Source organism: Elephantulus edwardii, unplaced genomic scaffold, assembly GCF_000299155.1.
Source record: "Elephantulus edwardii isolate Elephantulus edwardi_28Jun2011 unplaced genomic scaffold, EleEdw1.0 scaffold00196, whole genome shotgun sequence".
NCBI lineage: Eukaryota > Metazoa > Chordata > Mammalia > Macroscelidea > Macroscelididae > Elephantulus > Elephantulus edwardii.
In genome coordinates, this window is record NW_006399946.1 from 5442172 (window position 1) to 5453808 (window position 11637).

Genomic DNA, 11637 nt, shown 5'->3' on the forward strand with positions numbered 1-11637 from the left:
GTAATCAGGATGGGTGTGTCAGAGGCAGTGCGGTTGGCGCAGGATAGAGCAGGGTTTAGGGCTGTTGTGCATAGGGGTCGCTATGAGTCGCAAACTACTCGACGGCACATAACAACAACAACATCCTGTAAACCATGCTACTACTACTACCCTGAGTCAAGATGCTATAAATTACTCTTTACAATACCTTTCAATAAAATACATTTTATTTCTTCCTTAAAGCCATATATCAACAAGCAACACAATGCTTAGATAACAAGTGTGGGTGTGTAAACAAATTAGTTTTTAAATAACTTGTAATTATAGCATATTTGATGACTATTTCTCATTCCATTTCTTTGGAGTGACTGCTCACAGGGGACAGATTTCATTCTATTCCAATCTGAGTGAATAAAAATATCCATGAAACAAAACAGAAAGCTGTTTCACTGACAAGCATAGTATTACCATATTTGTTATGAAAATCTGGTGACTGACTCTCCTTTGACTCTCATTTGACAAATGTTCTGAATCTAGAGATTCTGTAGTGTGGTTCTGGCAAAGAGAAACATTATGAAGGTGTTGAATGTACAGGGATTACAGATCATTGTAGTTACTGGCTTTTTTTCTTGTAAAGTGACCTAGCAGGAACTCCAAAGTCCAGTTACTCTCTTCGGAAGGTTCAGGATTCACTTTCCAGTGAGGACACAAACAGTGCCCAACTAAAGGTGGCTGCAGGTCTCTTGCTGACTTACCCTGCCTTGGGAGGGAGTCAAAATGGAGTGTTTTTATGACCTGTTCCATTTCTTTTTTTGTTATAAGTCTGCTTAGATTTTCTTTGTTAGTTTAAGTAGGTAATGAGTTTCTAAAAATGTGCTCATTCTCTCTAGGTTTTCAAATTTGTTTGAGTCAATTCTTGGTGATGTTCTTATTACCCTTTTTCTTCAGTTCTGTTGTCACATTATCCATTTCTTTTCTTACTCATGTTATTTACATCTTTTCCTTTGTTAGATTTACCAGTAACTTTACTTTATCAATCCTATAATTCCTTGGGTTGTTTTCTGTCTCATTTATTCCTGCCTTATTTTTTTTTTTTTTTTTTTGGTCTTGAGTCTGCAGGCTTTGTGTGTGGTTTTTTCCTAGTTGTTGGAGATAATTGAGTTAAGGTGTTGATTGTGGTTCTTTTTTGGTGAATATATGTATTACTGTAAGTTGACCTCTGCATATGGCTTTTGCTATGTCTCCCAAGATTTTAATATATTGTGTTTTCATTGTCATTTGCCAAGAAATTTTTAAATTTCTTTTTCTAGTTCTTCTGTTATTCACTAGTGCACAGAGTACATTTCAGTGCATTTGATTGAAAGCAAAACCAGCATTTGTAGCTTCCACCCAGGAGTCAGTGAAAAGAAAGGGTTCTTGTGTTGGAAGGTCTGCAGATGGCTTAAGTAGGTTGTGCTCAACTGCTGATTCCAGAGTTGGCAGTTTGAACCCACCTAGCAGTGCTGCAAGGGCAAGACTTGATTATCGGCTCTGTAAGGATTAGAGCCCAGGAAATCCCCTGGAGCAGTTCAACCTTACAGCTTGTCGGGTTGCTGTAACTTGGAGTTGGTTCAGCCCAGTGACCTTGATTTTGGTTTCTTCTGTGAGGGTGCCATAGGAAGTGTTGTCTGCTGTGCTGAGAGTCCTCTGCAACATTCAGTAAGTCTCAGGTTGGGTTGCATTTTATTCCCAATTAATGGGGAGGAACCAGCAGGACCCATGGAGGCCGCAGATCCTAGCAGGTCTGGGAGGCAGAAGGGTGATCCTGAGGCCTCCTCATGGAGGTAGAGAAAAACCCTGCCAGAGCTGAGTTTTGTGTGCACCATTTCTGTGTCAGCAGAATCATAATCTACCTGGAGGGAACAGGGGTTTCGTGCTGTTTTGTTTGTTTATTTTTGTATGAGCTGGGGTTGGAGTCCTGAACCACTCCAGCCCAGGATATGAGGCCTTTTTTAGGACTTACACAGTTCTTTATTAACTATTAATAACCATTAATCTGGATGAGGTATCCACAAGGTTCAATAAATAGAATAGTAATTGTCTCTTGAAAAGTATGTGCCTTTCAGGCAAATTAGAGGTCTAAAAGTCCAACAGATGTCATTGGCCTGAGTAACATCCTTCTACCTACAGCCTCCCCATGGTGGTCTGAGAGGTTAGCCCTGTAACTCAGACAGCAGATGTGGAGCAAAGATGGCTTGGGTGGCCTCTCAGAAGTAGGTGGGTGACAAGAGGCCCCACATGAGGTTTATGAGCAGAAGAGCCTCTCTAATTGCCAGGCTTTATTTTTGTGTATCTGCAGGTATTTTCTTTATGAGATATGTTTCTTCCCAGACTATGCCCAGGAATTTAATTTGGGTACTAAGTCTTAGCACCTTGTTTGTTAATGGCCTAACTGTGGCCCACATATGAATCCTTGGGGGACTCAGTCCTTGTGGGGTGGTGTCTTTGGACCCACTGAGAAAATGTCATCAATGCAGTGGAAAGCTAGTGCTTCCTCAAGGGAGCCCTGTTGGCCTAGTCAGTTAGGAATGTACTTCAAACCCAAAAGCTGGCTGTTCAAATCCACCAGCTGCTCCACAGGGGAAAGGTGGACAGTCTTATGCCATGTGATTTATTTCTTCTAAAAACCCACTGGAGGGTCCAGCTCTGAGTTGGTTCCAACTCAGGGGTAATGAGTTTGAGTTTTGAGAGCTTTCTCTGGCAGCAAGCTAGAGTATCTAGTGCTGCTCATAGAAACAGCACAGCTGTGTGTATTTAAAGAGCAGAAATGCATTGTTCTCATAATTTAGGAGGCTAGAAGTCTGAGCTCAGGGAATTGGCTCACAGGGAGGCTCTCTGTCTTATGTGGGAAGGAGCCTGGACTAATTTTCTGTACCCCCGCTTTCCTTAGTCCCTTTGGTATCTAGGTATGTCTGTCCCCTTCCTCCTTGTCCTTGGTTCTTGGTACCGATGGGTTTGCTCAGGTGCCAAACCACAAGATGTCAATTTGAAGTTGTCCACAGAAGAAGCCCTGGCAGTGTACACCACTGAGAATATCCAGTGGAGCAGCTACACCTGTTAACACTTGGCTTACATGGGCACATCTGACAGGGATGGTGTGGTTTTCTTTTTCACAACCCATTTCACATGGGGCAAATAGATCCTGCTCATCTGGGTGGGCCGGGATGCTGAAAAGGGCCTTTATTATGTCAGATTCTGCATTGCTGCCCTATCCCAGGAAGCAGCCTCTGGACTTGTCAGTGCAATGCAGACACTCAATATCCAGCGTGGCACAGTGGTCTTGGACCATTGGCACTCAGTAATGAGTCTACAGCCTGCTGAGACCTTGTGTGCAGGCTGGATAGAGCAGTGAACTTACTTTATTTTGGCAGGCAGAGAGGTTAACTCTTTTCCTCCTCTAGGCAACTGATGCTATTTTTGGGAGGCTCTTGGCTCTGGAAGTAGGAAGAGTTCACCATCTTCCATATGTTCCACTGTTACTGTTGCTGTTAGAAGCCATTGAGTCAAGTATAACTCAGTACCTATGAACAGCAGGTCTGAACCCTGTACCCTTTTCTTCATCTTTGACACACTTGAGCCCATTGCTGCCCTCACTGTGCCTGTCAGTCCATCTTGCTGGGTGACCTGAATGCAGAAATTACTGTTAGGTCTTGGTACATTCACTGCAGGGTCCTATCATGGGCTCTGTGAGTCCTGAGGCACTGGCTGCAAACCAAAACCACAGAGCACGACCTATTTCCCTTCCTTCTGGTTCAAGAGGCTGTAGAGAGCAGTCACCAGTACACCATTCAGAAATGGTTCTCCACCTACCATGAGCCCTGGCATAGGACATCTGCCCTCCCCTGGTACAGGCACCTCAGCCTAGCCTCTAATGTTACTAATTCTTTAAAGCCGAGCAGTTCAGAGAGAAATTAGCAGAGCTCTCTGATCCATCCACAGACACATCTTTGCACAGGCCCTTGTGGCAGTATCTCCCCCCTCTCCCCCAAGAATGTGTGACTGGTATTTTGGAGTTAGAGATTGAAAGAGCCAGATGAAGTAATGCACCCAGGGTGGCAACTGTACTGTCCCTAGGCTGGAACCTAAGGTAGCCCATGTGCGCTTCTGTGGGGTGGCAGTGTCCAGAAGACTACAACTGAGTGTAGGAACACCCTCCCTTCCTCGGAACTGCGTGACACAGTGAGAGGGTTTGGGGAGTGTGGTGACTGTTGGCACCCTTCTCTATACAATGTTGAGGCAGCATCACTTGCCTGCTCTTGGCACTGATGCTTGCATTCTTAGTCATATGGTGGCTGCTGTCAGGTTATACTCTGGAAGAGGAGGAGGTCTGTGGTAATGCCCTCGCATGGTGTCCCTTGCCCTCAGCAAGCTTAAGATTGCCGCTTTATTCAGACACACTTTACCAGGCCACTGGGCAAAGCAATATCAGACGAATCTTCTTTTCACTGACATCTAGAGAACTCACTGTGCTGAAAATGTCAGCATTAACAGGAGTTAATGCATGCGCCAACGAGCCCTCTCACTGTCTCTGATGCTGTCATTGAAAACTCAGCTGTACCTAAAGGGCTTCCTTAGCTTCCCTGTAACCCCTCTGTTGCATCTCTAATCTGAGCCATAAGTAGAGCACAGCTAGGAGGTAAGGCTAAAAGAAAAGGGCTCTCGGTTCCACTTAGAACAAAAAAGTTTCTGTGAGTCACCTGCTGACACTCCCTAACTCCTACTGGCAAAGTGCTTTCTGCTACTTCAGAGCAGCATTGTACTCCATTGACTACCCTGCCCACTACACCAGTTTGTCCAACTGGTCAGTTAGGACAGTGAGCCAAACTGATGCTAACAGCCAAGCCTTTATTCATTCACTACAGCCATGCAGGCAAAGAGACATGAAAGAAAGGCTCTGGCTTCCCAGTGTTGCATTTCCCCCATGGAAGGCACCAGAGAAGGGGGTCCAATGGATTAGGCATAGAGGGAATCTCCACAATGCCAAGAAGCTCTGAAAAACAACAAAGGTTCCTGCTGCTTCATTGACTGGATGATTGGGAGGGGATGGACTGGAATGGCAAAGTAGTAAAAGTCTTGTGTCTCAGCTGAGGCCCCAGGTTGTGCCAAGAGAGCAGAACTAGGATGAGTCTTTGCAGCTTCTGGAGATTGCCGTGCACTGATGGTCTACCAAGTCCATGTGGGGAAGACAGCATGCCACCTGCCAGGCCAAAGCTGTCATCATAATGGAAAACTCCGGTCTAGAGCTGAGTACATACAAATTTATCTTAATATACCCTTGATTAAAACCACAAAAAAGCCTTTTTGTAAAAGCATTGGTGTGATTTCTATTGCACTAGGAACCCAGGCATCCTTGGCTCTTGCACATTCTGACAGGATTGACTCAGGGCTGGCTTGTTGATAACAGCTGGTTGTGTTTTCTCCCTCCAGCCACCCCTGGGACACCGTCATCAAGGCTGCCATGAGGAAGTATCCAAACCCAATGAACCCCTGTGTTGTGGGAGTGGATGTCCTGGAGCGAACCGTGGACAGCTGTGGGCAGCTTCACAGTCACCGCCTACTCAGCACTGAGTGGGGTGTGCCCACTCTAGTGAAAGCGGTGAGCACAGGCTGCAGCCTCTGCTGGATCCACCTGCAGAAAGGAGCCTCCTGGGGAACTCAAGAAAGGATTTGGTTCTCTGTCAACTTCACTTAGTCATCCAAGCCTCAGTTTCAAAATGTGTCTCAACTCCATTTAAGTCTTACCCAATTCCCCATCCTCAATGATAGCCCAAGCCTTCATCCGAATCCTCCTTTCTTACCCACTGTTGACATCCTTCCAGCTTCCCTGTCCTTGGCCAGGGTCCTTGTTTGGTCTACTAACCACAAGCAGCCTGTCCAATTTCCCTCCCTCTGCTGGTCCATGAGCACAGCAAGCGTATGGCTTCTTTTCAAGGCCTTGGTTCATGTGTCCTCTTGGACTGAGGCACTGTCCCCTGTAACTTTACTTAGATGTCCCATTGGCACAGGAGTCTTACCTGACTGCCCTGTCTACAATAGCACTCCTTTCCACCCATTCCCTTAAACTACTTTATTGTCTGTCAGAGCACTTAATACTTTTTTTTACCTGCAGCTAGACTTGAATTCATTTGTTTAATGTCTACCTCACCTACTAGGATGGCAGTTCCTAAAAGACAAGGATTTTGTTTGTCTTACACATTTTCATATCCCCGTATACATTATTTGGTAGATAAATAAATGAATGTGTAGAAGAAATGTGTTTGAAATGAGATTCTTTGACATACCACTATGCTAATTTTGCTTTGTTTTTTTAGATTTTGGGAACCAGTAGGACTTTGACATACATCAAAGAACATTCTGTTGTGGATCCAGTGGAAAAGAAAATGGAACTTTGTTCCACCAATGTAAGCAATGACCTAAGATGAGAAAGGTGCTTGATATTTCTCGGTAATGGTGCGTAATGCCTTCATTTACTTTTATTTCCAGTCTACATTTGGTCTAAGTGATCTTGTATATTTAATAGAAAGGCTAATTTTATTTAGCAATATTTTATTTATCTCTTTATTCAAATATAATAAAGATGTCAGAAAATGTATGTAGTAGTGAGTTATCAGAGCTGAGCACATCTTGTATCCAGCAGGCAGCTAATGCTTAATTGTTGTGCCACCTGGGAGAATCTCTTTCTTCAGACCTGTAAGGGGCCTTAAAGACAAGTTCAGTGGCAAATATAATTACACAAGCAGAAAATGTGTGTTTAAGTTTATCACTGCTGTAAGGGTACATTTTTACATTTTAAAGCCGTGTGTATGTCTGTGTGTGTGTGTAGCTCTAGTGGGATACTCTTACAGATTTGTGCTTCTAACCCATAGGCTGTGCCTCTTTGGTGGTTCCTACTCATAAGCTACATTGAGAAATAAAGATGTGTAGTCTCCTCTCCTGTGATTTACCACTCCGTAAGGCCCATTAGAGGGCCAGTTATGATTCAATTTTGACTCAACAGCAATGTTGTTGTTAGTTGGTTTTATGTTCTGTCAAGTTGGAACCAGTTCACAGCTGACCCTCCAACAGCTATTCAGAGGTTTTATTTAAATCATGTTGAAGGAGAGGGCCCATCTTTCTCTCCTAGAGCAGCTGGTGGATTTAAATCCCTTGTTTTTAGGTTAGTAGCACAACTCTTTACCCAGTAGGCCAGGAGAGGTACTGCAATGAATGTGGAGGGTTTTTTGGTAAGTGTGTAGACAACAAAACACTTGCCATTTAAGCAGTTTTCATATGTACAGTTTAATGGCATCAAAGTGGTCATGTTGTTCAAGATCACCAGAATCTATTCTATTCCTTGGACTGCTTAAACTTTTTTTTTTTTTTTTTAAATTAGGTTGCTTATTTTTCATTTCAATGAACATCTACAGAGATTTTGGGATTCCATTCATTCATTGTTGCACCCTTCTCCCCGCACAAACCCCTCCCCCCTCCCCCCATTTGCTCCTCTCCTTGAATACTTAAACTTTTTAAAATAATGAAATATCATCTTCTAATGGAAGAGACTCTTGAGAAAATGTAAAAATTTTTATATTTTTTTTTATTTTTTTCATTGTTGATTGTGGTAGCTTAAGCTATATTTGACTATTTAAACTTAAATAAAATTTGAAAAAATCTACACCTGCACTAGCCACATTGCAAAAGCTCAATAGCCACACATGTTTACAGAGTACCTTGCTTGACGGAGAGGGGCATGCGGATGTAGAACATTTCTCCTGTTTCAAGAAACTCCACTGGACAGTGCTGGACAGAGCTCTAGTTTTCAAATGAATTGTAACAGAAAATATTGTAAATAGAAAAGAGAAGTCAGCTTTCTCCAGGAAGTTGTACTTGAGGAAATGAAGACACGTACATTCTGTCTGTGTATAGACTCAAATTCTGGCCATGAACTCTTAAGACATTGCCCTAATCTGTGGGGTTGGTATTGGTAGGGTGGGAATGGCTTCTTGCTCACTGACCTGGATTCTGAGTTGTGGAGTGTTATATCTGTTTCTGTGAGTGCTCATGGTGTTGGCACTTTGAGAGCATGTTGCAGAGAAAAGCCTTGATGGTATTTTGGGTTAGGGCTGGAGAGAGGATAAGTTTAATGGATTGAATTATGTCCTCAAATATCTGTTGTAACTCCTAACCCCAGTAGTGCTCTTAATCTCATTTTCAGATGAGGTTTGATTATGCCATTGAGGCAGTATTTGTGCAGGGTGTGTTCTACATCAATCTCTTTTGAGCCATAAAAGAGCACTTTAAGTAAACAGAATAGGGGATGCTGAGCTGTGTGGAGGGCAGTGGAGAATGGAGGAAAAGAAACTGACAGGATACAGAGACTGTCCCTCAGAGCCAGCAGAGAGAGAAAGCCTTCCCCGGGGGCTGGCCCCCCTTAATTCAGACTCTCAGACTCCTCAACTGTGAGACAAAGAAGTTCGGTAAAGCCACTCACTTATGACATTTCTGTTCCAGCAGCACTAGGTAACAATAGCAAGAAAGAACATTTGGGCTTCATGAAAAGGTATCTTCGGAGCCAAGAAGTTTCTTCTGTTCTGGTTCTAATAGGTTCTAATTTTGCAATGAAAGCATGTAGATTGCAAGAAATGCAAAAGAATTAGAAACTAAAGCTATTGTTTGTTTGTTTGTTTGTTTTTTTCAAGATCACACTTACAAATCTGTTATTAGTTGATGAGAGGTTGGTGTATACTCCTCATCCGAAGAACCCTGAAATGTAAGTCATTGCCTCCTGGTCTGACATCTTGAAATCTGAGGGCCAGGGCCAGCTTATCAGCTTCCACTCTCTGTTCTTTCTTCTGCAGGACTGTGCTCACCCAAGAAGCCACCATCACAGTGAAAAGCATTAGCTTGGGCAGCTATTTAGAAAGCTTAATGGCCAACACAATATCTTCCAATGCGAGGAAGGTATGTATTTCACCCCAGTGGCTTGTGTGTGTTCCATCTGATACATGCCAGATTAAGGGAGTGAAAAGCTCTGTTCCTGAAACCCTGCTAAGGATGGTGTTTTTCATTAGCTGAGTTCTTAAAACTACCATATTTTCTACGTTGTTGTTGTTGTTAGGTGCTGCTGAGTTGACTACGACTCAAGACAAACCCGTGAACAACAGATCTGAACCTTGCCTGATCCTGCCCTATTCTCACAATGTTTTAATTACTCCAGCCCATTAACTATTTAAAAAAACCAGTGGCAGGGAAAGGCTAGCCCAGGTCTGAGGGCAAAGTGTGGTCAAAAAGAAAAGTGTGGAGTAAATTTGGAACAACTAAACATATCAAAGAGCTAAACAGAACAAATGCAGGAAACCTAAACATCAGACAGACATTATTGTGTTAAGATTATCAGTGAAGATATTCTTTCATACTTAGTGGGGTAGCCAAATTAATATTAAATTACTTTGGCTGAACCTTCTACATTCGTGTTTCCCTGAAGACAACTGCCATCTTTTTCTTTTGTCCCTCTCGCAGAATTTGGGAGTAAGCTTTATAGCAACAGATAAACTGAAGGAGGAAGCATGGGCTTGCACAAAGCTGTGACTCTTCTATTCTTCAAGGGTCACCGCATTAGAGATTGCTCAGGGGCCCCTCTCCAAGTCTGAATATAAAGACAGAAGAGGTGATATAGGGGAGCTCTGGTGGCTTAAGATTAGGAGTTGCACTGCTGACTCAAAAGCTTGAGGTTCAAATCCACCAGCTGCTGTGTGGGAGAAAGATGGGCAATCTCCTCCTGTGGAATTTGCTGCCTCTGATTACCCACTGGGTGTCAGTTCCAACCTGATGATACATAACAACATAGAGAGCATGGATGCTCTGAAAGGACAATGTACAAACTCAAGGTAATGTTGCTCAACAGAACAGAGCCTTTGTATTGTATTGTATGGAAAATCTGTTGCCAGTGACCTCTTTAAAGTTTTAAAATGCAAGACTGTCACTTTAAAGCCCAAGGTGCACCTAACCCAAGCCATGGTATTTTCACTTGCTTTATATGCATATGAAAGTTGAACAGTGATTAAGGAAGACTTAAGAATTGGGAAGGAATATTGACTCTGCTATGGAATGCCTACAGAGCACACAAATCTACCTTGGAGGAAGTGCAACCAGGGTGCTCCTTGGAGGCAAGTATGTTGACATTTCATCTGACACGCTTTATACCTGTTGTCAGGAAGATTCAGTCCCTGGAGAAAGGCATCATGTTTGAAAAAACAGAGGGCCCACGAAAGAGAAGATGATCTTGAATGAGATGGAATGTGACTGCAGCAGTGGGCTCAGGCACAGCAAAAGCTGTGAGGAGGGTGTGGTGCCTGCAGGGCTGTGTTCTGCTCTACATGTCATTAGGCATTGGAACCAACAGCAACCACCTTAGTCCCCCTAGTTTGTCCTCTACCATCATTCCCTCTCCCTTTTCACTATTTGTTTTTTTACTTTCGTCAGGTATGACTTCATTTTTCAGATCAGTAGAATAATGCACTTCCCTTTCTTCTATAATCACAACTTAATGGAAGACTACAAAGGATTTGCATTAGTCTAGTCAATTGTAAAAGAGTCAGTATAACCTATTTTTTAGAAAAAGCCCCCCAGATTTAGGCAAGAGTTAGGTAAGTCCAAGGAAGAGAGACCAGAGGAATCAGAGCAGCTACAGAGGAATAACAGGCAGAGTCAGGCACTGTCTGCTCTCTGTGGGTGCCCTGGTGGGTGAGACAGATCTCAGTCCTCTTTATGGTTTTAGTGCCCAGCTTAGGGTCTACAAAGTCAAAGTGAGGGCACTGTTCTTGAGCCCCTATACAGACCCCCTGGCTGCTTCTACAGAAGGAGAGGATTATAAGCACGAAATATGGGCCCTGTTAGTGCTAAGCCTCAGGAAGTGCCTGTTTGGGGGAAAGGCTGCCAGTGGGTCTCTCCTAACACCTTGGTGCTTTTCATTCTGTCATTCACATTACAGGCCTCCAATTTGTTGCTGGGAGTGAGAGAGGCAGCTGCTCTTACACCATATTGAAACCTTTTCTGTACTCCAGGGGTGGGCTGCAATTGAGTGGATAATTGAGAATTCTGAAGGCGCTGTCAGCTAATGGGCTCTGCTGTGCGTTGGGATGAGCAGTGATAACAGCAGCACGCACGAACCGGTACAGTTGAGCATTCTTCCTTCCAGGTGCTTGTGCGCTAGTGGGGAGAGACACTTATGAAATGAACTGCATGCTAGTTTCTAGCCCTGTGCTCCTCAGTGGCTTCTGTAGTGGAGGAATCATCACTAGGCTCCTCTTTCTATTAGTTTTCTTTTCTCCAGGAAGCCTAATTTTCAAGGGAAACTGGGACATTTGTTACCTAATATCTGAGGAAGGTACTTCAGCACACTGATCAATAACTTTGCTTCAGCAGTTCTCAAAACATGTATCTACTTAGTAAAGAGGCTCTCATTAGTAGGTCCAGATGACAGAAGGGCTCTTTTTGGGTAAAATGTGGAGATTTGCACATGTTCATGTAGAGTATTGTGTGTCCTTGGGTCAGTAGTGCAGCTGCTGGGGGCAGTGGCACAGGGTGGGGCCATGGGGGTGGTCAGGAAGCTGGCCTTTCTCTTCCTTTGTGATGAGCCCT

The 11637-nt window shown here is 43.6% G+C and overlaps 1 protein-coding gene across 1 annotated transcript; it reads left to right on the forward strand.

Moving 5' to 3' along the window:
- Positions 1–5452: 5452 nt before the first annotated feature.
- Positions 5453–11114, forward strand: LOC102859223 (protein slowmo homolog 1-like). Its single transcript, XM_006897016.1, has 5 exons — positions 5453–5614; positions 6330–6419; positions 8697–8767; positions 8856–8958; positions 11061–11114. Exons 1-5 carry the CDS (start codon positions 5477–5479, stop codon positions 11112–11114), a joined length of 456 nt encoding a protein of 151 aa, XP_006897078.1. The 5' UTR covers positions 5453–5476.
- The last annotated feature ends 523 nt before the right edge of the window (positions 11115–11637 follow it).